Source organism: Terrapene carolina, unplaced genomic scaffold (genome assembly GCF_002925995.2).
Source record: "Terrapene carolina triunguis isolate 2854851 unplaced genomic scaffold, T_m_triunguis-2.0 Scaffold629, whole genome shotgun sequence".
NCBI lineage: Eukaryota > Metazoa > Chordata > Testudines > Emydidae > Terrapene > Terrapene triunguis.
The window spans coordinates 11,742,482-11,769,658 of record NW_020664980.1 but is presented as its reverse complement, the minus strand read 5'-3'; the positions used below and the strand labels follow the sequence as shown (position 1 = coordinate 11,769,658).

General features: G+C 44.6%; 1 protein-coding gene across 3 annotated transcripts in view; it reads left to right on the top strand.

The window, feature by feature from the left end:
- Positions 1–25,577, top strand: part of RASGEF1C (RasGEF domain family member 1C) — a 48,700-nt gene extending 23,123 nt beyond the window's left edge. For all 3 annotated transcript variants that reach the window (XM_024202082.1, XM_024202080.1, XM_026659490.1), the window contains 8 exons: positions 7,257–7,352; positions 9,869–9,971; positions 10,079–10,158; positions 11,621–11,716; positions 19,370–19,465; positions 22,825–22,948; positions 24,973–25,045; positions 25,517–25,577. In XM_024202082.1, coding sequence (XP_024057850.1) covers positions 7,257–7,352; positions 9,869–9,971; positions 10,079–10,158; positions 11,621–11,716; positions 19,370–19,465; positions 22,825–22,948; positions 24,973–25,045; positions 25,517–25,541 — 693 coding nt within the window. In that variant the 3' untranslated portion in view covers positions 25,542–25,577. The remainder of the gene's footprint in view (positions 1–7,256; positions 7,353–9,868; positions 9,972–10,078; positions 10,159–11,620; positions 11,717–19,369; positions 19,466–22,824; positions 22,949–24,972; positions 25,046–25,516) is intronic.
- The last annotated feature ends 1,600 nt before the right edge of the window (positions 25,578–27,177 follow it).

Below are 27,177 nucleotides of genomic sequence, written 5' to 3'. Positions count from 1 at the left end.
AATTTCACCCTTAATTGCTGGAAATAGGAGGAGATAATCTGTTTTTAATGTTGGCCAGATAATGGGCATTCAAATAATTTGTAATGCAGCTCCAGTGGAGAGATAACATCTCCAGGCTGGCCAAGTAATAGGTGTAGTAGTGGGCCCAATCCTGCTCTCATTGAAGTCAAGAGGAATTTTACCCTTGGTTTCAGAGGGAGTGGAACTGGGTGAAATTACTGCCTTGGTACTATAAGAACGAATAGCATCCTTCATAGTCATAAAGGAGCTTTGGTGTCAGAACTCCACGAACAGTAAAAGTAATCAACGTAAAAGATTCTGCAAAAATATGTGATCACAGAAGTGCCCGATTGTACTTAGAAGTGTCTTAAGGAGACTTTCTTAATGGAAAAATTACTGCCAGGGCTTTCGATTACTGGGGAAATGACATCTGTTACCAGCATAGGCAAAAATTGAGCTAGTTAAACCAGATTCAGAATCATTTGGAAGTTCTCTTCTGGCCTTGGTAACTCTCATAACTCTCCTGTCTCCAAGGAAGTTTTGCCAATGCAGGGAAGATAGACTAAAAATTATCACATTTTCGGCAGGATATTTAGCAACTTCTGTCGACAAGTCTCTGCCAGGATTTAATGACAGCAAAATGCTAAAGCCCCATTTTAATCTACAACTGGAACTGAGTCAGGGAACCTGCGTATTGCATTGCTTTTCCCAAAGCAACTACAACACAGTGAAAAGTTGGAGCATCGATGGGATCTGACTCTATCCCATAACCAAGTTAAAACACTAAACTGCCCCTTACTTGGGTATAGTTGTAGTCCCATGCTGGCCAGAAGAAAATTTAAAAGGATAAACCTATGTGGTGTGCACCCATGAGTCTGTCTATCTGCCTGTCCGTCTTCTCGCACTCTGGGTATTATATTATAGGGATTGCCTGTAATAGTTGGGGTTATAGGGCAGGTTGCTTGCAATAGCAGAGGTCTGCACTCAGTGACCCAGGAGGTCCCTTCCAGTGCTATGTCCTGTGTTCCTATGCACAAGGGCAGATTAGGGTTTTGTGGGGTCCTGGGCCAGAGCAAGTTGGGGCCCCTCCCCAGCCCTTCCACCTGCAGTCCCCCTGGTGCTCCTACCAGGGAAATGGGGTCGGGTCGCGGGGGCTTGCTCCGCCCCCTCTACCCAGCACTCCTGTCAGGGAGCAAGGTCGGGGCATGGAGGCTAGCCCTGCTCACTGGCAGGAGTGCCGGGAAGGCAGGTGGAACGGGGCAATCCCCCGTACCCCGACCCTGCTCCCTTGCTGGAGTGCAGGGCGGGCAGAGCAACACAAGCCCCTGCGCCCCGACCCCGCACCCTGGCTGGAGCGCTGGGCGAGCAGAGCGGGTCAGGGCGTGGGGCCGCCCTAATTGGCTGGGGCCCCTGGGCACCGGCCCCCTTGGCCCATTGGCTAATCCGCCACTGCCTGTGCATCTCCCAACCTGAAGAAGAGAATATCAACACCAAAAAAATGACAAAGTCGGTTTCATGAGGCCCTCAACTTCCATTGACTTCAGTGAGAGTTGAGGGGGCTCAGCTCAGGATCAGGCTCTTAGCACTGGGCTTGGCTAAAGCCCAGATCTTTTATTGTAAAGACTGCAGCTTGTTTCTGTGTTTTCTGTTCCAGTGGCAATGGCCTTTGCCTTACCCAGCTGAGCTGTGGCAGCCCCTTGTCACCCCTTTATGGAGTGGAGGGACCAGTGTATACTTAGAAGAATGGGGGAAGAGTTGTTCCCACTTAGATCAGAACTGAATTTGGCCTGATAGCTCTCCAAGTATCGCTCTCGGAGCTAGAGCAGAGCTTTTCAATCTTGGAGCCAGTGGCTACTGTTGACTAACTCTATCCTGTGGCCATTCTGTGTGCCGTACTCCCATTGAATCAATGGGAGCTTTGAGAGGAGATCAGTTGCCGTATTTGACCCTCACTAAAGTTTTTCCTATAGGTATAGTGTAGGAGGCTGGGGTTTTTCAAAGATGGCTAAAGGAGTTAGGTGCAAGTTCCATTGAAAGGCGATGCAATTAAGGGTACGTCTTCACTACCCGCCGTATCGGCGGGTAGCAATTGATTTATCATTAAGACGCGATATATCGATCCCCAAACGCGCTCACCGTCGACTCCGGAACTCCACCAGAGCGAGCGGCGGTAGCGCAGTTGACAGGGGAGCCGCGGCCATTGATCCCGCGCCATCTGGACCCCAGGTAATTCGATCCAAGATATTCGACTTCAGCTACGCTATTCGCGTAGCTGAAGTTGCGTATCTTGGATCGATCCCCCCCACCTAGTGTAGACCAGCCCTTAGGCACCTAAGGCCTGCTCTACAATTAAAAGTTAGGTCGACATAGTGACGTCAGTCAGGGGCATGAAAACCCCCAGACCAACATAGCTGTGCTGACCTAACTCCTACTATAGATGCAGCTATGTCAACAGAAGAATGCTTCCATCGATGTAGCTACCGTTGTGTGGGGAGGTGTGTTCCTGCACCTACAGAAAACCCTACCATCAGTGGAATGTCATCTGCATTATGGGGTTCTGTTGGCATAGCAATGGCGAGGTAACTATGTCGGTAGAGTCTCCATGGTGTAGACGTACCCTTAATTCAGAGGTTCTCAACCAGGGGTACGTGTACCCAGGGGGTACACAGAGGTCTTCCAGCAGGTAAATCAACGCATCTAGATATTTGCTAGTTTTACAACAGGCTACATAAAAACCACTAGCAAAGTCAATACAAACTAAAATGTCATACAGACAACTACTTATTTATACTGCTCTATATACTATACACTGAAATGCAAGTACAGTATTTATATTCCAACTGATTTATTTTATAATTACATGATAAAAATGAGAAAGTCAGCAATTTTTCAGTAATAGTGTGCTGTGACACTTTTGTATTTTTATGTCTGATTTTGTAAGCAAGTAGCTTTTAAGTGAGATGAAATTTGGGGTACGCAAGACAAACCAGACTCCTGAAAGAGGTACAGTAGTCAGGGAAGAGGTTCTCAATCTTTCCAAACTCCTGAAGGCGTCATTGAAAATCCCCGTCTAAGTTCAGCACCACCCCACACCAATGCACTGTGATTGGCATTTCTGTTGTGTTCAATATGGTGGGATAGGCAAAAAATAAAAAGGGTCTATGATGTAAAGAAACTAATTGTGATGAGATTTCAACTACCGGATAAGAACTTGACCTAGAGGGACATGACTGAAAATGGACAGGTGCAAGTAAAAATTCAGGTTACTAAGTAAAATTAAAAAGAGAAAGGGATGAAATGAGGACACTGAATTTCAGCAGAGTGAGTTTTGGAAGAGGGGGGGGAAACATGGCGATGAGTGAAATTGAATTGGATGAAGCAACAGAGGGAAAGAAGACCGAGGGGAAAGAGGAAAGGTTCAGCGATAAATTAATGTATGCCTAAAGGCTTTGCATGTCATCTAGCATTAAATATAGCTGGAGTTTAAAACAAAAAGCCAATGTGGAGGAACAATGAAATGCAAAGAGTAATTAAGGATAAGAAGCAAATGCAAAGAAACATCAGGTACAGGGGACAGATTACAGAATGAAGGCCAGAGAGTGTGAAAAAAGTGCAGATAATGGCCTGGTGGAGAATCCAAATGAATTGTATCAATAGGCCAAGATAATTTTCAAGAGATTTTTTTCAAGATAAATACAAAGGGAATAAACAGCTATTGGTTATACATATTCTTTAAACGTTGATCCGCTCATTGAGGTATTGTTGTATAACAGCCCCAGTCTTTGCTGCAGTGCTTAATACCAGAGTGAGAAAAGAGGGAATACAGCCTTACCTTGCACTGAAGTATTGACTGAGTTGAAGGAAATGTCTTCACCCACTGGATAAGGCTCTAGAGAATAAGGTGACAACTGCCTGAAAATTTTCACATGTAACGAGACACTACCAAATTATGGGCTCAGTCCTCAGCAGTGCTGAGCTTACACTCAGCATGGCTGAGGAGAGGAGATGGGATGGAAAAGATGGCTCTAAGCCACTTTGCTTCTCTCTCTTGAGCTTGGGTTGAGCTGAGGCCCTAGGTGAAATTTAGAACAGCCTAAAGCAGAGGCCACATCCAGCCCGCAGGACCGTCCTGCCCGGCCCCTGAGCTCCTGGCCCGGGAGGTTCGCCCCCAGCCCCTCCCCGGCTGTCCCCCCTCCCCTGCAGCCGGCGCAATGCAATGCTGTGGGCGGCAGGGCTGTGAGCTCCTGGGGCAGCACAGCTACAGAGCCCGGCCTGATCGGGGTGGTGGTCAAGGGGCGGAGGTGTGGATAGGAGTCGGGGTGGTCAAGGGGGAAACGGGGGTTAAATGGGGGAGGGGTCCCGGGGGGCAGTCAGGAAGGAGGAGGGGTTGGATGGGGCGGCAGGGGGCAGTCAGGGGCAGGGGTCCGGGGGCAGTCAGGGGACAGGGAGAAGGGGTGGTTGGATGGGGCAGGGGTCCCGGCAGGGCCGTCAGGAATGAGAGGAGGGGGTGGATGGGGCAGTGGGGGTCCGGGGGCGGTCAGGGGACAGGGAGCGGAGGTGTGTTGATGGGGCAGGGGTCCCAGAGGGGCCGTCAGGGAACGGGGGGGTTGGATGGGGAAGGAGTCCCAGGGGGGCAGATAGGAGGTGGGGGCCGAGCCACGACCCCCTCCCCTAACCGGCCCTCCATATAATTGATGAAACCCGACGCGGCCCTCAGGCCAAAAAGTTTGCCCATCCCTGGCCTAAAGGCTGCTGTATGTTACACTGGCTGCGTAGGCTCTGGCAGTGCCCCGTGCACTGTGTCCTGCCCTTTTCTGTCTCCTACATGGCGTGAGAGCAAAGCCGGTTATAGAGCCCTGATTGGAGACCTTCCCGTAAGGGAGCTTTGGTTGGAGCCCTAAAACCTTTCTCTGCCCCTGTTTCCTATCTGCTAAGTGGGGATAATATTTAATGTACCTATCTCACAGGGGCTTTGGGAGGCTTAATTAATGAATGTTTATTAAGGGCTTTGATACCGGCAGCTAGAAGAGGTTCTAGAAGTGCTAAATATTATTTATAAAGCTTAGATAAAGAAAAGCTTCTACTAAAATCTGTGTGTCTGGTAAATTTCTAATCAGTGGCGACCACTGGTTCTTATGCACTGGCCCCAAGCTGCCTTGTGCTGCAAACGCTGAAGGGGGACGCCTTCATCTACACCCAAACCGGGTTTTGTTTACTTCTTTTTTGAATGAATGAATAAATGAATGAATGAATGAATGAAAACATTTTTATTAATGGTAAAGTTTTGCAAAAGTGGGCTTTAAACAAAAACGTCAGGCTCCCTAAGCTACCTGATATCGTACCTGTAATCCCAAAAGTGAGAGTGCTCACGGGGTTTCTTAACGAAAGGCCCAATTTTCCAGAAGGACCTAGAGAGATTTATTGATATATGGGGAAAGAATTGCCCCCAGGAATAACAAAAGCAATGACTGTAAACAATTTTGCAAAAGCAAAAAAGCTGCTTACTCTTGGGGCACCTTTAATAGGTTCTGTTTGTTTCATTTCTTTTATTCGTTGGTATTTATATTCTACTTTTAAAACAAATAAAATGTCAGCCCTGCAAAGAATTTCCCGGAAGTATAGTAAAGTGATTTCTAGTTCTAAACTCTTCTACATCCAAAATCATAGATCAGGATTTTCTATTTTTGAATCACCTTGGGCACCCTCTTCCTGTGAAGACTCATTGCTCAACTTAGGGCTGGTCTACACTACGACTTTAATTCGGATTTAGCTGCGTTAATCCGTATTAACCCTTCACCCGTCCACACTACAGAGCCAGTTAATTCGAATTAAAGGGCACTTAAAATCGATTTCTGTACTCCACCTAGACGAGCGGAGTAGCGCCTAAATCGATTTTGTTAATTCGAATTAGGGTTAGTGTGGCCGCACACCACCGAATTACTGTGTTTAAATTAATGGGGTAGTGTGGCCGCACACCACCGAATTAATGTGGTTAAAAACCGAATTAAGGTGCTTAGTGTGGCCGCGCACAATCGAATTTATACAACCTGTTTCCCAAATTCGAATTATCTAAATTCGGATTAATCCCGTAGTGTAGACATACCCTTAGACATTTGCTTAACTTTACATACTGCGAGTAGTCCCAGTGCCTTCAACGGATCCCTCTGCATGCATCAAGATTTGCTTCCCATAGATAAGCACTGTCTGTTGACTTTCTTACGCATATTTGCTTAAGACTGCATTGAGGTGGGAAATGATCCTCTTTAATAAAATAAAAAATCAGTATCCACCGATACCCTCTAGTGGCTGCTAATAGATGTACAGATAAATCAGAGATGTATAGAGAGCTGTGAGTCCTAGAAAGGAAATTCCCAGAATTTATTATGGCTGGGATTTCTAAGACTTGAATTTTCAAAATCTCAGGGATAGATCCTCAGCTGGTGTAAACTGTCTTCGCTCCACTGAAGACAACAAATCCATTGAAGTCAATGGAGCTAAGACGGCTTACTCTAGCTAAGGATCTGTCCCCATGCCTAAAGAGACTGTACTCTGAAAAATAGGGAATTATACCTCTTGTAATACCTTTTGCTGATTGTTTCCCTTGGATCCAAGTGACCTGTTTCAAGGCAACCTACAAAACAGAACCAGGTCAGCTGAGAAGACATTCCAAACAGACAAGAGAATAAGAGAAATAAATAAATGATTTTTTTCCAAAAAGAGGTGAGCTATAACTGTCTTTTCGTTTGCACACCCTTCTTTCTCTTAAACAAATTAGAGAGTCTTCTTGTCCAGGAAAATGCTGTGGGCAATTGCATTTGCTGAGCTGTGGGAAGTCATGGAGTCAAAGGAACAAACTGAATGTGTTCTGGAATGTTGTGCGTGTCTTATTTATATTGACGTTGCTCTTTAAATACTGCAGTACCGTGGCTGTTAATATTCCAGTGAACAAGGATCAACATAAATTGCATTGGGGAGCATTTGTTGCAAGCAAAATGGGACTGTTCTTCATACATTTATTTGATTTGCATAAAGCAACAATCTCAGCTAAACCCCACACATCTGCCAATACCCACCCACCCACTGACTTTCTGAACTCCATCCTTAATGCATAAACCAACGTGTGCATGTGTGTGTGAGAGAGATTTGTTTCAAAACAGTGGCAACAATCATTCCCTTTGTGTAGCATATATCTTAACAAACAAGAAATCTAAGTAAAATACAGTTATGTCATTCAATGCCTTTCTTTTTCCCCCCAGTCTTGTTTCAATGAGCAAAAAAAGACTAGTAACCTTGAGGCCTATGTGAAGTGGTTCAATAGACTCTGCTATCTTGTGGCAACAGAAATTTGCATGGTAAGTGAAAATGTGTGGCAGTGTTTTATCACATGCGTGATGTGCCAGTCTGAGATGGTACATTAATAAGCAATCCCAGGGATATATTTTTCATGACCCAGCTAAGTTGTTCACATACGTTTTAATAACGTGCTCACAGAAGCACCCGCGTAAATTACAAACATGTAGCAAAACAGAGCTGGGGCGGGAGAGAGGGAGGTGGGAAAGGAGGGAGTCTGTTGATGCAGTGAGTAAAAAAACCCCATTCTGTTGAAGCTGTGAGTGTGTAGCAGATGTGGAGTTGTAGAATAATGAACTCTGCAGGAGAAATAACCTGAATGATGCCATGAGAGTCTATTTTTTTTACTCAAAAAGATTCCAGTGGAGAATGAAAAGCAGAAAAATCTTTGTCTTCTGTCTTCTGAATGCTTTTCTGAATGTGTCTAAATCCCAAATGAGCCTGCTCTAATCTTCCATTCATCGAGAAGAGACAAGAACTGCCGTAACCTTCTTTCTCCATTACCCGCTCCTCTTCTTGTCTTCTCCCCATCAAAATTCCTTTTCTCCTTCTCCCTGTCACTTGACCTCTCTCGCCTCCACTCTGACCCCTTCACCTTAACCCCTCTGTCTTTTCTGGCTTATTCCCTGCACAATCCAAGCATGTCCTGGTGTCCCCCAGGCTCAAAAAATGCCCCCTTGACTCACTCCTGTCACTCAAACTACTGCCCCATCTCCCTTCACCCTTTCATCTCTACACTCATTGAACATGCTGTCTACATCTGTCGCCTTGAATCCTCTCCTCTGGCTGCATCCTGGATCTCTGCTGATCTGACTCTGCCCTCTCCACTCTCCTGCATCTGCTCTTACCATGGTCTCCAATGTCCTCCTCCTGGACAGATCTCGTATGTCTTTTACTCCATCTGCATCTTCTTTGACCTCTTTTCTGCCTTTGAATCTGTAAATCAGACTTCCCTTCCTGCAATCTTGGCCTGCCTTGGCTTTTGTGATCCTGTCTTGGTTCCCCTCCTCCCTCTCTGGCTGTTCGTGCTGCATCTCTTTTGGTAGGTGGCTCACCACCTCATTCTCCATGAAAATCTCACCAGAATCTCTCCTAGGACCTTTCCTCTTCCGTCTCAGTGCCCTGTCTCTGGGCAATCTCATCCCAGTACAAAACTGAAGAGGAACTGAACGACAATGACCATCAGCGCCATGGCTCAAAGTTATCTTTGTGTCATTGTTTGGGCCTTTCACTTGGTTCTTTCATGCACTGCCTATGACTGCACATGTAATCTATATTTAATGCTCATTTAAAGTATTTTTATTATCAATATTATTTAATTTGGATTCTGTAAATCACACAAATGTTTTACCTGTTTTAAAAATGTGGAGGATGCGTTGTGGAGGGAAGGGGAAGGGAACGCGGAACCTTTCACCCCAGGGTTGACAGATTGAGTTGTTGGTGACTGAACATTGTTACCATCTGCTGACCGTTTGGTGACCTAGTTGAAAAGAATAGGGTGATCTCAATCTAGTTACCAGTAGACCTGGGTCTCTAAACCCACAACCACCATCCAAATTAACTCGGATTGGCATGCTCGTGAAAAGTCTCAATAGAAAGGCCAAACTGAATGACCCGTGGACGCTTGTCTCCTCCTTGGATGTAGTTCTTCCAAGTCAGGGCTGAGGCAAGTGCTCAGATACTGTGGTGATGAGTGTGATATGAAACCGAGACAGACGAGAGGAAAAACAGACAGACAGAAATTAGCAGGCAGATTTTGGGGTAGCTTGCACTGTTCTTGTCAGTGCTATTTCATCTGGGGTTCACTCCCCACTTCTGTTACTTTTTCATCAGCAGTAAATTTACTTTCAGGACAGGAGAAAGGGTTTTTTAAATACATTATGAGACAAAGCCTCCATAGAATGAAGGTGCGGTTGTTGTATAGTGGCGAAATCCTGGCCTCACTGAAGTCAATGGCGAAACTCCCAGAGATTTCAGTGGGGCCAGGTGTCTATTAATTTTTTTACCTTGTAGCTTTAGAGCTATTTGGACAGTTTATCTCTGCAGTCAGTAGTCTCTAGAGGCTGGCTTTCTGCTTCACTGCCAGGTCAATGGTTGAATGAGCCGTTAAAGGGTTTTGGCCCCATGAAAGCTTTGATTCAGGAGACTGCCAGTCACAAATGTCATTAGTCATAGAATCATAGAATACCAGGGTTGGAAGGGACCTCAGGAGGTCATCTAGTCCAACCCCCTGCTCAAAGCAGGTCCAATCCCCAGACAGATATTTGCCCCAGATCTCTAAATGGCTCCCTCAAGGATTGAACTCACAACTCTGGGTTTAGCAGGCCAATGCTCAAACCACTGAGCTGTCCCTCCCCCCCAATCAGTCAATCAAACGGCTGTACAAAATTAGGCAATAGCTGGGCTTTTTTTAAAAAAACTCAGCTGATAGAGCTGTAAAGTTAGGATTTTCCTGGGTAGGGCACCAAAGCCTGTTTTGCATGTGCTTGTCGCGACTATTTATTTATTTAATCTGCAGCCTGCGAAAAAGAAACAGCGAGCACAAGTCATAGAGTTCTTCATTGATGTTGCCCGAGAGTGCTTTAACATCGGGAATTTTAATTCGCTGATGGCAATCATATGTAAGTATGGGAGATGCTTCAAAATAGAATTTTTCTCTTTGTCATAATGGCTGTAAAAAGCACATCTCACTCCTAAGTGTTTTCCCCCGCTTCTTATTTCCTCCTAGCTGGAATGAACATGAGTCCCGTCTCCAGATTAAAGAAGACCTGGTCAAAAGTGAAAACAGCCAAATTTTTTATTCTCGAGGTAAAAAAAGAAGCTTCGTTATTTGTATTACTCAAATGTATTCAGGTGCACAATACTAAGTAGAGCAGTGGTTCTCAACCAGTGGTCCGAGGCCCCCCAAGCAGGTTTCAGGGAGTCTGCCAAGCAGAACCAGTGTTAGACTTGCATGGGGCTGAAGCCTGAGCCCGGAGCCTCGCTGCCTGAGGCTGAAGTGTGGTCCATGAGCAACTTAGCTTCACAGGGCCCCCTGTGGCATGGGGCCCAGGGCAGTTGCCCTGCTTGCTAGCCCTTAATGCCGGCCCTGGCTTTTATATGCAGAAAACCAGTTATTGTGGCACAGGTGGGCCGTGGAGTTTGGGGGGGCCTCCGAAAGAAAAAGGTTGAGAACCTCTGAAGGAGAGGATCTTCATAGACTAGGGTTCAAAATCTCTCTGGAGAGGCACGTGCGAGCAGAAATGTACCAACAGAAGGTGTAAAACAACTATCATGCAGAGAGCAGCTGGAGCACCTGAATTCTGCCTCCATTCACCAGGGCAGAGTAGGGAGGCGTGAATGGAATGTGCCAAAAAGTGGGTGTAATCGGCATGAACTCCTCTATAAAGGATCATTCATGAGCCTGCTCTTGCTCTCAGTGAAGTCAGTGGCAAAACTCCCACTGCACGATAGTGCCGCAGTGCTCTGTGTACGGCACCCAAGCGAATCACTCCACCTCAGAGGTGGCGAAAGCAAGGCACATAGGGACACGTAGCTTTTGTGGGGGGCCGTTACAGTGTTCTATGGAGACGTGCCAGCGCATTACTGCAGGGGATTCACCCTGATGCCAGCCAGATTTAGCCTAAGATAAACGGTGCATAATTTTGCACCACCTATTCAGGCATTCATCATTTTTTTTTCCATTGGGAAGCAAGAATTTGGCCTGATATCTATATAATATGTACAATGGTGCTGTGATATCTACCCCATATATGCCAACTTGTTCAAATAAAATTGTGCTGATTTTAATATAAAAATCAAAGATACAAACAACCACAATCTATACATGTAGGTTTTTAGCTGTTTCCATGGCCAGCACTTATAGGGAATTAGGTAGAATTATGTATCTCCTGAGGATATAGGTGTGGCCTCTGCCCACGACTTTGGAACAACCAAGGAAAGACTGTTCTTAGAGAATCCATCTCAGGTTTTACGCTGAGCCCCTACCGAATGGACTGACTGGATTTGGGGAGTTCATTCAGTGCTAGCTGAGCTCTCCCACACTGCCACATTATGATGATCTCTATTAATCTAAAATCACGTCTGGATGCCTTGGTAAATAAGCATTAAGCCAGATAAATGTGACAAGAAAATGACGACGAGTTGTCCATCCCTAGACCGTACATATTCAGATCTCCATTTCTGCAACTTGGTTTTAAATTCTGATGAGAAAAAAGAATCCAAGTCCTTTCTGATCAAATACACGGCAATTGTCTCATTTTGCACCTAGCATCAGATGGACCCTACTGGTAATTTTTATAACTACAGAACTGCGTTGCGAGGGGCTGCCCACCGATCCCTCACTGCACACAGCAACAGGGAGAAGGTAGGTCTGTCCCCGTCTTGTGGTCTTGTTTATTTCTGAATGGATGGGGGATGATTAAAGCTGGTGGTGAATCACTGGAATTTGCAGTGTGCACTTCGGGTGAACCCCACCATCACCACCAGCACAAGTCTTATGTACCACTTAAATCCCACTTCAAACCTCAAAATAGTACTTAAGTGAATCTGCAGTGGTCCATAGGTCTTTTGCTGCCCCTTCTGCCTGATCATTACATACATCTCCACATCCCTTGAAAATTCACTTAGGGCTTGTCTGCAGAGGGAAACTGACCAGCTTTGAAGCGGCGTTAACTATTCCAGAATAAAGGGTCCACGTGGGGGAGTTATACCTGTGCAGCTACAGTGCAATAGTTATTCTGCTCTAGCTAGACCAGTCAGTTTCCCTGTGTAGACAAGCCCGTCTTGTGTAGTGGCTGATTTGAGACGGTGAGCAAAAGGTGCTGCTACTCAGAGATGACTGAATGGCACTTAGTTAACAGTAGGTGACCCTGACTTGCCCAAAGCACTGTTGGCAAGTCTGACACTTACAGCAAACCTGGGGCCTAATTCTACCCTCAGATACCCAGATTTAACTCAAAAAGAACAGGAGTACTTGTGGCTCCCACTGCACTAAGTGAGAGCTGCCCCCTGGTATCTAAGACCAGATTTCCTGTGCTGAAAGAAAAGGATGGAAGGTTTCCCAAATTTTAAATCAAACTGAATCAAAGAGAATCCCGCCAAGTTTTTAATGCTCAATGTGCATTTGCCAGAGGAAGATGCATTTGAATAACACATTCCTTGTTTGTGAGTGAATGAAACTTGAAGATAATTAAATATGAGTGCATTGTGATTTCAGAATTATTTTCTTCTTATCACCTCTTTTCAGCTATGATTATATCTGTTATGAGTGTTATGAGCTCCATTGTATTTCTTCTGGTTTTCTTTGTTTTTCCCCATTCACTCTAATTTTTATTTTGTTAAAACAGTTTTTAAAAAATGTTGTGATAGCACATTGTTATAAATAGAGAGAAACTCTCTGGGTGCAGCGAAGCAGATGCTGCATTCATAAGCATAATGTGAAATTGAATATTCATTGTTAGAGGAACTGGGCTAGATTCCGATCTCACATCTGTGCAAATCTGATGTAACTGCACTGAAGCCAGTGGAGTTGCACAAGGTTTACCCTGAAATGAGGTCGGAATCTGGTCCACGGGCTGCAATTGTTGTAAGGGAAATATGCAGAGTTGTTCTGAAAAGCAATACCCTGCTGTGGGATGAGCTGATGAATTGGATATTAATGAAGAGTAGAGAAATTCCTTGAACAAGCTCACACATGCTTCATCTAGAACCTGACATTTTGAGATGCTTATGCAATCTATTCCTCTGGTGACAATCATATATATTCAAGCCTGCTGTTTTATTACTTTACCTTAATTCCTGTGGAAATTCTCTGCCACATCCCTATCTATGCCTAGTTAAGACCAAGCACAATGAGGTTAGTAGATTGATAGGAATCTATATTACTTGAGGAAAAAACCCACCTTCTCTTTTCTTTGTGCACATAACATATTAGCCTAAGAAAATGTTCATGCATAAGGCTCAGTGGCTTAGCATTGCTGGGTACATTAAAATCCCAGATATGTCACAGCACAAATTTAGACCCCAGATCTTCCTAATTTCATTCCTTGTTATAAGCGAGGTACCTGGTCAAGGTATTTGGTTGTATTGTCATTGGATAAAATTCAGCAGAATGTGATCGCAGCCCATGGAAAGTGTTATAGGGTTTTCTGTCAGTCTTTTAGCAAAGCTCACCTCTTGGAACCTCAGAAACCAATTTGTTTTCAAATTGGACTATGTTTATAATGTTTTTTCCCAATCATTGCAGAATAAGTATGTTTACTGCTCTAGGCTGTGTATAGAACCTCTGTTTGGGAGCAGTGGGCAAAAAATGATACATTCTGGAGGGCGCTAGATAAACAACGTCAATAGCCAAAGTGTTCCTAGATAAATAGGTCCTGGCATCAGGGCGCAGAGAGGTTTTGAGGAGGGTTTAAAAAGGAAAGGTTTATGAATTTTGATGGACAGTTTGTCCGATGAATAGCAGATGGCATGGGAGAAAGCGCAGAGGAGACTGAGGGACAAGAGAGTGGCATCACTGGGAGAGAGAAGACGGGGAGTTGACAGTTTGATACGTTAGTAGGTTTGATAGACAACGTGGGGCTCGCTGGTGAAGGGTCTTAAAGGCAAAGCAACAGAGATTGATGCATTGGAGAAGAAGCCAGTGAAGGTATTCAGAGAGAAGAGCGATGTCTGCTCTGACCACGTCACCTGGGGTTGGACAGGATGAGCTGAGTCCATATACAAGCCAATCATCAATAATCCTCTTTTCTCCCTTTTATAGTCACCGATTCCTACATTATCCACTGTATCTTATTTGCCTTCTTTATACAAATGGTCTCATTGCCTTGTCCAGGATGTGGTCCTACCTAGACACCTTTGCATTGGATTAGTTGTCTAAAAAACATTAATTCTGGGAGTGATTTAAGAAATAATAAAATCCCTACAATCTGGACTTTGAGTTACATGATCTGTTGAGTTTGGGATTTAGTTTGTAGCCTTATTCTTTGCTGAATGTCAAGTGATGAATGAAAGGTTGACACTAAGTCAGAAGGTAGATTTTCAGAGCTGAGCATTTGAGATGAATAACTTAGATCCTTAATTGAATGCCTGATTTGACTTGCAGATACTCAGGATGTCTGAGCAGCCGCGTGAGCTGCTCACGATCGAGTGCATACTTGCCGTGCATTCCAAAAGAGCGCTGGCAAAAAGCAGAAATGAGCCGCAAAGAACGTGACGTGGGGCAGCAGCTACTATTGACGGGCCTGGCCACTAATTTTTTTCTGTTGCAGCTTTGAAAATGTGAGGCAAAATCCTGTCCTTGCTAACATGCCCTGTGGAAACAGCAATAGCAGCTGAGCAGGAGGTCCAGGGCACATTCAGACCATACCCCATGTTAGCCAGTCCTCCAGCTAGCTTGCTAGGGAACGGTAGATAGGAGCACTGCCCAGCTATGGCATGAGTGTGGCTGCCTCCTGCACCCTTGTAATACAGAGGCACAAGTTTGCAAGATGAGGCAGGATCTGGGCCGTGCTTACTGTTTTTCCAGGTCATTGTGTTCTCCGTGTCATTTGTGCCAAAGATAAATAAAACCACTGTGAAAGGGATAGTGACCAACTGCCTGCTGGGATAGGCTACCATGGATTCTGCCTTGTTTGGAGTGGTTTCCAATTTTCTGGCATTTTCGCTTGTTCCTGCTTTGCGATCAGTGCATGGGATGGCTCTCTAGCGTCTCCCTCTGACTTTACCTAGGTGTATGGAATATCTTTGGCTGTTCTGTCTGTCTTAGGTATGTCTCTGGCCCCCAGAACCAGAGTATCTGAGCACCTCACAGCCTTTAATGTCTTTCTCCTCACAACATCCCGGGGAGGCGGGGCAATGCTATTATCCTCATTTTATGGGTGGGGAATGGAGGCACACAAAGACGAAGCGACTTGCCCAAGGTCGCACCGGAAGCTTGTGGCTGGGCCAAGAACTGAACGTGCGGCTCCCCAGACTCCATCGGTGCCGTGCTTTTTCTTTTTTTTTTTTAGCACTGTATTTTTCTTCTCTTGTCTCCTCCACGTAGTTAGACAGAAGTGAAGCTAGAGGGCCCAATGGAGTGAGATGGGAGTGAGATGGGATGCAGCTTGGCCATGGTTGGGGGAGGCACTCTACTGCTGAAGGCATGGACGCTGCCCAGCCTCCAGCCCAGCTAACCAGGACCCTTTGGTGCTAGCACCATCCGGCGTGCTGGCATCGCCCCTTACCTTGCTTTCAGGGCGTGCTAGTGTCAGCATTCTGCCTGGCTCTCGTATGTGTGTAGTGAGGGAAAGGTGCTTCCTGCACCCTATTGCTTCCATCCTCTCAGCGCACCCATGGAGGCTCAATCTGGAAGTTAGCCCAGAGTCTCTTGTTACATTGATCCAGCTATCTTCTCCCTGCATAAATGGTTTATTTAGAGTATTTTGTATTTGCTTAGGAATGAGTAGGCTTTAAATAAATGTATGCTAATGCGGCCCTTCAAACCGTGACACGAGACAGTGGCTAATTTCAGAGTTAATAGAAATAAGCCCCCCACAGGGTAGAGGGACAGATCACGTGACAATAAAGGGTTTGTATTCTGTGCAGAGTTCAAAGGAGCATGTTTGTGAGAAATTAACTCCGCTTTCATGTATGCGGTCAGCTGACCTGTGTCCTCCCCAGAGTTAAGTCATTCCACAGGGAATCACCATTTTGCGTTAATGATGTTTGTCTAAATTGCTTTGAAATGTTGGACTCTGTACAGCGTAATGCTGTGTACGTTGTTGCTATCTGATACCACCGGGAAGTGCTTGTCTGATTTCATTAACTTGGTTCCTTCTGAAGGAAGCGATTGTCTTTCTCCCTCTCTGTGGGCGTGTGAGTGGATTGGATGGTTTGGGGGGAATCAAAAGGGAATGAAATGTGAATTTCTGGCTCTAGCCCAAGGTCTGTGCTAGTTAAGTGGCTGGATAATAGCCCGCCTTACAAATATAACTCTCTAGTGTATCTGCTTTCAGTACAGAGATTCTGAAACTAAAACACACAGGGTGATATACTCTTATTGGGGACATTTATTGGGGGTTTTCGGTCTTTGAGCAACCATTAAAATCCTATGTGAAGAGAACTAGTGATCTTGGTCACTTCTGGATGGTGATCTAAGTGACTCACTTCAATTTCTAGTGGACACGTTTCCACATCACAAAAAGACTGTCACAACTGTCATGAAGTGGTAGCCTCAGCAGACTTGCCCTAGACTGAATAACTCTCTTTCCCTCAGGGCTGCTCCCCGTAGGGAAGGCTTCAGGTTCATTAGCCAGCCATGGGACCAATCCTAAAAGCACCGTCAACTCGCAATTGATTGGCACTTCGTAGGATCAGGTCCAATGTGTTGGAGTTTTCAGTGTGCCCTTTCCCATACTGTATCCATTCTATGATTCGATATAGTACTGGAGTCTCCAGGAAGACCAGTCTGGCCTTCCTTTGGGAGCACTACATTTACATTCAAGAAATCCTCAATAACCTTCACAGAAAGAAACTCGCGGGAACGCATCCCTTCATCAGCTCACTCGATGCAATACCTCAGTTGGACCAGAAAGTGGTTTCTGTTTTTATAACAAGAGCAGCATTCTGGTTTTGGGAGTCCTTGCTTACATTTCCTTTTTAGTATCTATCAAGTGCTTGCACTCCCTATTGGTACATTGTGAAGGCTGTAGACTGGAAAATCACTGGTGACATTCTACCCTAGTTCCACTTCAGATACCACTTCAGCTGCTGTTCAGCATGAGACTGAATAATACTTAGCTAAATGATTGCTTCATTGTCATCAATTCCCATAGCTTTGCATTTCCTCAAAGCTATTATACTTTCACTTAAGATATAGTTCAGCTCATTTACTAATTGGCCAGTAGATCCACTTGGATACTGAAACCCACATGGCGCGTTCTTATGTCCATTCACGGTGATCAAGCCCATACTCAGCTACTTAAATTGCAGACGTGGCGGCTACAAAGATGCTCACAAGGTTAGTACTGACTCACTGGACCAAGCCCTTTGAGTGGCCTTTCCCTAGTATGGCCCACCCGCACAACAAGAGTGAAGACACAATCTTGGGCTCTGGTACTGATGTCCTTGCTGAAAAGATGCTCCGTCACTGGCTGGTCTGCCCCATAGCTCTCAGCATTTGGGTTTGGCCCTGGTGTCATGAGAGCTCCTTACCCCACCTTGAGATAGGCCCACTGTAGTCTATAACCTTACCAGGATGCTCAAGGCTTCAGGACCCTATTCCTAAATCCAACTTTAGAATTTGTAAGGCCAAATTCTTCTGTAACCTAACTCCACTGAGTTCAGAAGATTTACACTAAAGTGGAATTAGGCCCCTACTATACAAAATAAAGCTAGATGATAGTGTATCATATTGGTTAGAGGGAAGGCTTTGGATCTGAGTGTGTCTTCCAGTTTGCCCCAGATGATCCCCAGTGCTTGTTTTGAGTGCTCAAAGGCTTCTCTGATTACTACCAACATTTCTTGGTGTACCAAGTGTTTAATTTCAGTATTCCCTAGGATAGCCCTTACTGAGCCTTCGCAGGAGTGTCTCTGACTTTTCATCTTCATTTCCACCAAACCAGGAATAAAACAAACACCTTTCTTTCTCCAACTCTCTTCACTGCCTCCTTTTTCCACATGGCCTTGATAAAATTGGTGCCAGACCAGTCCTTTTGCCTTTTAGTCTATAGCTTTTCATACCAGCGTCTTTAGGAGGAATTAGTGTTGCCCCCAGAGTCCATGACATTTTGTGATGCTGACAGATTATGGGCTAAACCAGTGGCTCTCAACCTTTCCAGACTACTGTGCAGGAGTCTGATTTTTCTTGTGGACACCCACGTTTCACCTCACTTGAAAACTACTTGCTTACAAAATCAGACATAAAAATACAAATGTGTCACAGCACAATATTACTGAAAAATTGCTGACTTTCTCATTTTTACCACAGAATATAAATATTGTACTTACATTTCAGTGTATAGTATATAGAGCAGTATAAACAAGTCATTGTCGGCATGAAAATTTAGTTTGTACTGACTTCACTAGTGCTTTTTATGTAGCCTGTTGTAAAACTAGGCAAATATCTAGATGAGTTGATGTATTGTCTGGAAGACCTCTGTGTAGCCCCAGGGTACACATACCCCCGGTTGAGAACCACTGGTCTAAACACTACTTTTCTCCAATCAGGAGAAGTAAAGTGGAAGCCATAATTTTGCTGGTTGTGGATCACATCCTCAGCCAGTATAAATCCACATTACTCCATTGGAAGTCAGTGGAGCGATACTGATCTAGGCCATCTGAAGACCTGGCCCTGTGTCATTAGTCGCAAAGCATTTTACCAAAGGTTCAGTGTAAATCACCCTGTTTCGTCTGAGTCATTAGAACTTCTGCTTTTCAGATTAGAGTTTTGGCCCCTTTTGGGCTTATCTACACAGGAACGTGGCACTCTTACTCTGAAATAAGAGTGTCCACACCTGGAATTATTCAGGAGAATAACTCCATGCAGAGACACACCCTGAGTCACAAGATTTTATTATTCCATGTTTGTTTATTTTGGTGTGATTGTTAGCATAACTGCATCTGTAGCAAGGGTTCTCCATCCTCATTGTATTCTTTGGCTCCTGGCTATCTTTAAATTGTTGTCAGTGAATCCATTGGCTTATAAAACAACTCTGTAGACAAAAGAGTCTTATCTTTGCTCAGGAAAGTGATGCCACTGAAATATTAAGAAGGAATCGGAGACTAGTTGTAATTATTGCTTCATTTTGTGCCCATAGTGCCCACAGATTGTTCATTTCAATGGTGCAACCATCCCCCAAATCATTGAAAATACCTTTGTACCCTCCTTCCCTGGTGCTTGGCTATCATTGTATTGCTTTATAATAGAACAGTACATTGGGAAGTTAATCTTTTTCCCCCCTTCTGACTGAACTTTTCTTTCCTGCAGTGAAAATATGGAGCCACAGAGATAATCGTTGTGTCATTCCCTTCACAGATTGTGATCCCTTTCTTCAGCCTATTGATCAAAGACATTTACTTTTTGAATGAAGGATGTGCTAATCGCCTTCCGAATGGGCACGTCAACTTTGAAGTAAGATCTGCAAATGTCTTTATCTACTCCATCCTGATAGCACTATCTGAGACCATTTGCACACGTTTCAGTGCAGTCCGACAAAGACTAGATCCTACAAAAGGGATGACCTTGTGTGACCCTCCTTGAAGGTCAAACCAATCCCAGGATTCCCTTAAAAAGAATTCATATAGAGAGAGAAAAACATTCCATTCAGAGATCAAAAAACCAAGGAGTTTCTAATGCCAAATGAGTGGCAGATCCTAACTTGTGTCCTGTGGGTTAGCTGGTATCAGCAGCATAATTGATTATACAAACAGCCTCGAAGGAAAGGGGAATTTTTCAAAGACAAAGGAGAAGTATATTTATCATATATTCATAGATAAGCAAGGCAATGTACAGTACCTGATACTTTTGTATACAAGTACTGTAGCGTTTTCTCATTTGATAGGTTAAGAAAAGAGGGAGATTTGCCAAAGCAGGTTTTAACAGGGTGGCTTGCCCCCTTAAGGGATAGAGGCCTGGGGCCAGACGCCCATAGTTATGAAGTAGGCACACCTGGGCAGGGATCAGTGGGTGTTTAAGAGACAATCAGAGGAAGCTGGGGCCAAGAGTGCACAGGAGCTGCTGTGAGCAGGAATCTCCCGCAGGACACCCTGGACCAGGGAGCAGGGTTTGGACTTGGAAGCCAGAGCCAGAGGGCTGAAGAAGGCTGAGAGCCAGAGAGAACAGACTCCATGGGTGTAAGAAGGAGAAGACTCCAGCCAGGTAGGGCCTGGGAGTGGCCTGCCAAAGCAGGAGAGGCTCCTGGTTCAGGTTGCCAACCCTCTAGGATTGTCCTGGAGTCTCCAGGAATTAAAGATGAATCTTTAATTAAAGATTATATCATGTGATGAAACCTCCAGGAATACATCCAACCAAAATCGGCAACCCTACCCCTGGGTAGGAAGGCCTGGGAGTCGGAAGAGAAACTTTATTTGTGCCTCTAGCCTGCCTCGTGCATAATAAAAAGCCCTACCCTTACAAGCCAATGAGCTGCAGTAGCCGGGGGAGGGAGAGTCTCTCTCTCTCTCTCTCTCTCTCGCTTGTTGGCGCACACATATACTCAGCCCCGCCTCCCCAACGATGACCACACAGGCACGCACGCCCAGCCCCACCCCCCTCCCCGTCTCTGAGGCTGCTCCAGGCATGCTGGAATTGACGTGCTGCCTGGGCTATCGGGGAAGAGGCACGTATCTCCCGGCAGATTTTTTTTTGCCTGTGGGGGCACAGAAAACTGCAGGCCATATGAATTCTGCGCCCCTGCATCAGTGCCGAATCTCCCCAGGATTAAACTTTTGTGTGTGTGGACTTTTGTTGGACTTTAACTTGGGACTTGGAGTTTTATTTTGAGATTATTTTATGTTAATAAACTCAGACCCAAGGAGGAGTGGCTTTGCCACAAAAAGCCTGTGTGGAGTGTATTTAAGGAGCCCTTTGAAGAGGGGGAAACTGAGGCAGGGGCCTGCACCACAACCTCAGGCCACAAAGGGGAGCTTGGGAGGTGGCATACCCTGTTACAATGCTGTCAACCAATTGAAAACGTTATGTAAATGTAAGAATACAGCTTGAACTCTATAAGGCCTCATCTATAGTCACCATGTTAATCAGGTAAATCACACACATTTGGCCTGGGATTAAAACTCATGATCTTCTGCTTGGAAGCCTTTACTGATTACACAACAGGAGAATTTGCATTAACCACCATTATACACAGTAGAAAGACATGTCCTCTCTGTAGGCCAGACACCAGATGATAGTAGTCACAAATAGTTAACTTGAGAGCCAAGGTGGGTGAGGTAATAAGGAACTCCCAGGATCACAGCTAAATACAAGGTGGACCAGATTGTTCAGCATAAGTAGTTAGCACATATTGTAAGGGACCATTTAAGATAGAATAGCCCCCTAACACCTCTGCAGTCATAAAACAAGAAGAGGGGTTTAGTTGTAGCAAGGCATAAATCCAGTGTCTCTGCTCAGTCCATTTTGCTATGACACAGAGTTCCTTTCCCAGACTTGAAGTGCTCTGTTTGGCTTGAAAGCTTGTCTTTCCCACCAACAGAAGTTGGTCCAGTAAAAGATATTACCTCACTCTATATCATGGGACCAACACAGCTACAACTACACTGCAGATAAATAGTTGAGTAATTCTGAGTCCATACACTAGAGGGTGGTGTTGCACTAATGTGACAGGATGCTGAATGCAATGTGCATGCATTCCACTTTTTAATATTGCCTTATGCATCACCCCTGCTGTATTCTTGAACTTCTGTGAAAATGCAGAGACGAAGCAGCTTCTGTACAATTGCCCTTGTATAAATAAGAAGAAAATTTGCTCCATCAACTCTCAAGTGCTCTCTGAATCTCATCTGAAAACATCTTTTCTCTTTTGCTTCCTACTCTAAGTTTCTGCCTTCCTTAGAGGCATTGTGGCAGAAGGCTTTCACCACACAGTGAGCCAAGCCTGTTGCTTGTGAGTGTCGAGTGGTGCTTAAGGTGTTGTAAGTTAGAGCCTGACTGTAAGAGGGCCTCTCTCTTCACTACAAGGTAGTGATGTGACCCCCCTGCTCGCAAACACATACTCACAGTAGCTTGTGAGGACTAGCACAAGTATAGAGAGTAGCGTAGCCATGGTAGCGTGGCTAAGCTGCGCTGAGTACATACCCACCGTTTTCAGCAGTGTTTGTACTTGGCCACTGCCCATGCCTTCACAGCTACACTAGCTCTCCTCGAGCGTCTGTGAGGATGTGAATGCACGCAGGGGGATTACACTCCTAGCTTGCAATGTAGACACAGCTTAACTCAGAACACCGTAGGCATCCTTGTGCCTTGGTGGAACAGGTGTAAGGGGTGGGAGGTCTACTTTACATCATCTCACACACGCCACTTTTGATACAATGCATTTGTCACGTCTATCATATATTGCATGAATATTATATGATATATTCCTGTAAAGCATTTTGTACGAAGCTGTATTCTAAACGCTGAGATGTAATAAACTTGGGACACATCCCAGAATGGCACTGAGTTTTATGCCATCCGTTCTTGAGCAAACCTTATGCATGGAAACGGTAAACTGTTTATTTCTACTTGAGAGTAGAGCAGGATTTCATGTGAAGATGGAATGTAGGATACCCCAGCCCTGCTTCTTCCCCTTTCAGCACAGTATGGAAACCAAGGGGAAGTCTTATTGAGAAAATGCTCCCTTCTGAATTTCATGGGGTTCCTTTGCAAATGCATATCCGTGCAGTTTGCTTTAGGAAATCTGCAGCCTCTGCCCAGATGTGATCCTTTCAGTGATGTGATGTTCTTGTACTAAATGGACTTTATAATATTTGCAGAAATTCCTGGAACTGGCTAAACAAGTAGGCGAGTTTATAACATGGAAGCAAGTGGAATGCCCATTTGAACAAGACCATAACATCATCCACTACTTGCATACAGCCCCCATCTTTACTGAGGATGGTAAGAAATCCCTAAATATTTTTTAACCATTCAAAATAATATAAATGTGACTGTTTCTCCATCACCACTGATAAAACCCTTATTCGTGCTCTGGTGATCTCTCACTTTGACCACTGTAAGCTGCTCCTTTTTAGCCTTCCTGCCTCTTAACTTGCTCATCACCACTCTATCCAGCGTGCTACTGTGAAAATGACCTTCTGGCCCATTAAGTCATTGTTGTGCCACTTTTCCACCACGTCTCCGCCAGGCATCCTATAGTAAGTCACTGCGATGGTACTGCACCTCTAACCAAGGAATGAGGCTATGCAACCACAACAGGGACGATCATGAATGTCAGTCACCCTCTAGCCAAAAGCAGTTCTGGGACTGAAGTCAGGGCTACCTTTCCCTACCAATCAACAATTTCAGCTCTCCAATCAGAAGTTCTCCAAAGCCCCAGGCTATGGGAGTCCAACTCACGTCCCTCACTCCAATGAGGAAACACTTTATTTTTTTAAAGTATTTTAAGACAAATCTTCCATAGTAATTACTTTAAAATATGATCCGATTCCTGTTCTGAAATTAGTCCCTGTCCCATCTGTGTTCCCCATCTCCTCTCTTACCCCCTCCAATTTGGGGTCTAGCTTGTCACACAGTTTCATTTCATACGGGATTATTTCAGTTGCATCCTGTTACATCATGTCAGACATATCAAGTGACAGCAGCTACATTCCCATAAACTAGGCTGCATTTGAGTTTATTTTTCCTTTTGATTCTATGGGCAGTTTTCTACAGCCATCCAAGTTAATCACACCAGACAGTTGTTACTTCATAGGCCACATCAGAAGTCAAAATACAGCTAGGAAAATTAAGCTCCAATCCCAAGAGGAATGACTGCCAAAAAGGAATAATTAAAGTGATTAAAGCAATATGTATGGAAAGGAGAGGGAATGGGGGCTTCAGGTGGTGCTTAGGGTACTATGTGTAGGGGAGTGGGGGTTGTAGATCTCTCAAAAGGGCTGCTTTCAGGCTGCATGGTGACCTCAACTCCCTAATTGCTTGCAGACCCTCTCCCCCACATAAAGGGTCATATTCATGCCGGCTTCATGAGATGCCCTCAGTAGAAGCCAGGCTACAGGTGGCCTCCCCTACTGCCAAAGGTAAAGTGCAGTGCAGAAAGACCCGCCATGAGTAAAAGAGAGACAGCGCTGACCGGTCAAATAAAACAAATAAGCTCTCCGTGCCACAATACAGAGTAATAGTGGGCTAACTCTTGAATATTAAAACGTTACTGAATTATATCACAGAATAAAATACAAAGGTGACTGTGGCATTACAGAATAAAGCATCACTAACGGGTGTAATGCGAAAGTGTCCATGAATACAAATTATGACCTACTTATAAAAGTCCATAAAGCAAGCTAGATGGTAATGCACTAACAGCTCACACAGATGGAATCTTTAATGCGTACCCTTATTTTTGCACTATAAAATGCATCCTGTAGTTCAGGGTTCTTCAAAAAAAGGTCTATTAACTTAGATCAGTTTATACGATTATGTATGTCATGAGGGTGTCATTTCTGCATGGCGTTTTCTCACTCTGGCTGCTGGACTTTCATTCTTACCTAGTGTGCTATTTGTTTAACATGCCTTGTCTCTTAAGGAATTTGAAGAGGTTGCAGATGAAAATGGGGGGAGGCGGGGGGATTAAATTCAGTGTTAAATTATGTGAACTTAATTTAATGTAGAAGACTGGGGATTTGTCTCTTCAGTTGTCAATCCTTGATTTTTTACTTTTTGATAACGCATTGGGGGCAGGTTTTCAAAGGCACAAATGGGATCTTGGCACCCCGGGCTTTCGGTGAGAGTTAGGCACTTCACTGCCCTTGGATTTTTAAAAACATTCTGTTTATTGTGTGGGACAGTAGTGACAACAGATGAGGAAGATAACATGTACCAGCAAAACTCACAGGGAATGACTGTAGTTTGGGGAGGCAAAGGGATTTGGGGTTCCTGATGATATTTGACTAACAATTTTTTATTAGGTTTGTATCTGGCTTCCTATGAAAGTGAAAGTCCGGAGAACCAAATTGAAAAAGAGAGATGGAAATCCTTGAGGTAAGAGTTCAGTTTATAAAACCATAATTACAATACATGCACTCCGTTGATAGTCAAGAATTAAACTTGACTGAAGTTTGAAAATTTCTTAATGGAACTGGCATCAAAAATGTTGTCTTGTTGATTGTGCTGAAGGTGTTCTCAGCTTAAGGCTCTAGTCTGCAAAGCTGTAACTGGACTGATAAAACAATGGTCCTAATATAAATTATACATTGTAAATAAAAAGTGCCCAGTTCTTATTTACACTGCTCTGGCTGTGTAAAGGTGCCTGGGAGTAGATGTAAAACACTGCCAGAGTGTCATTTATATCCACTTTAAGGCTCTTTTATACTGCCGGACCAATGTAAACGGGCTTTAGTGTCAATGAAAATAAAGCCTCACAAATAATACTGAATGAGCCAAAACCAAAAAGCACTGATTATGCATGCTTCTTTGTTTCATCTTCATCATTATAATGTTCCAAATTTGCAGGTCTACTATTTTGGGAAAGACTTGAAGACTCAGATTATTGCAGTACGACAAGAAAAAAAATCAGCAAAAATATTTTGCACTACTGATTCCAAAGATGCCTATTTGGGATTTAGTTTTCCTTTTTCTTCCTTTTTATTTTTGGACTGCTTAATGTGATGAACTGGATTCATCCATTGAAATTAACAGAATTGACTTACAGTATGCACAATTATGCTTTTCTAATTACTCAAGAGAGGAAGGACAACAGATTATTTGTGGCCATACCAAAACTATGTCAGTATCACTGTAACCTTGTCTCAGAGGGAAACAAAACAAGAGCAAGGAGAGTCATGGTGCTGCAACAGAGAATGGTCTTCACTGGAAAACTAAAGACGCAGTGTGCACATTTCAAAAGCAGGTGCTTCAAACAGCAGCTCGCCAAATCCTTTGAGTATTGTAAAATCAAATTCTGTCAAATGCAGCACCAATCTGGTTAATTGCTAAGGAAGGAAAGAAGGATTTTATTTTACATCAGCAGCCTCCTGCCTTGTTGAACAATGCACTGACTTCAGCAGAGATAAGCTGCCCGTGGATAAAAACTCATGTAAACCACATCAGCATGAAAAATCATGCAAACTCCCAAGAATTTTTACATAGAATGATTTGAACTGTGAACATTGGTTATTTCTTCTTTCTCCAATTGTTCTTGCCTTCCTTACTGTGAATCTTGGCAGACTTCTCTGGGGCGTGAGCTGAAGATGAGACAAAATACAGATGTCCTGCTTAACTGAAAGCTGTGGGAAGCAAATGGCTCCGAGTCCTACTTACCGCTGTTTAAAGTATGTAATCTATTCCCTAATTCTGTTGATGCTGAGAGAGGTGTTTTTAAAGCGCCTTACCTTATTGACAAGTGATAGAAGGTGATTGTGTGAGGAAACTCATTGGGTTTGTTTTGTCTCCTCACTTCAGCTTTGGTTCCAGTGCAACACGATATTGGGACACAGGGAGCGGGGCGGGGGAGGAAGAGCAGCCTAGATTTGTGGACTCAACAGTGCATTTGAGAGATGAAGAGTTTTCACCCTATGTACCAATGCACTAGAGCAGTGGTTCTCAAACTAGGGCCGCCGCTTGTTCAGGGAAAGCCCCTGGCGGGCCAGGCCAGTTTGTTTACCTGTCGCGTCCGCAGGTTCGGCTGATCGCGACTCCCACTGGCTGCGGTTCGCCGCTCCAGGCCAATGGGAGCTGCAGGAAGGGCGGCCAGCACATCCCTCAGCCTGCGCTGCATCCCGCAGCCCCCATTGGCCTGGAGCGGCGAACCGCGGCCAGTGGGAGCCGCGATCGGCCGAACCTGCGGACGCGGCAGGTAAACAAACCGGCCCGGCCCACCAGGGGCTTTCCCTGAACAAGCGGCGGCCCTAGTTTGAGAACCACTGCACTAGAGTAAAGACTTAGCAACACCCCATTTTTATTCTGACTTTTTATGTGCTGAACCGTACTCCCCACTTTTCTTCCATGGAGATGATGTGCTGTTTGGAGTGGGGACCGCATCTACCTTTGTGTTTGCAGAAATCAGGGTGCTACAGTAATATAAACATTAAATGACTAAAAATGAATTGGGCTTATACCGGGTGCAAAACAGAACTCTAAAACGAGAGCAAAGCAAACTAGAAGACTGTACCTAT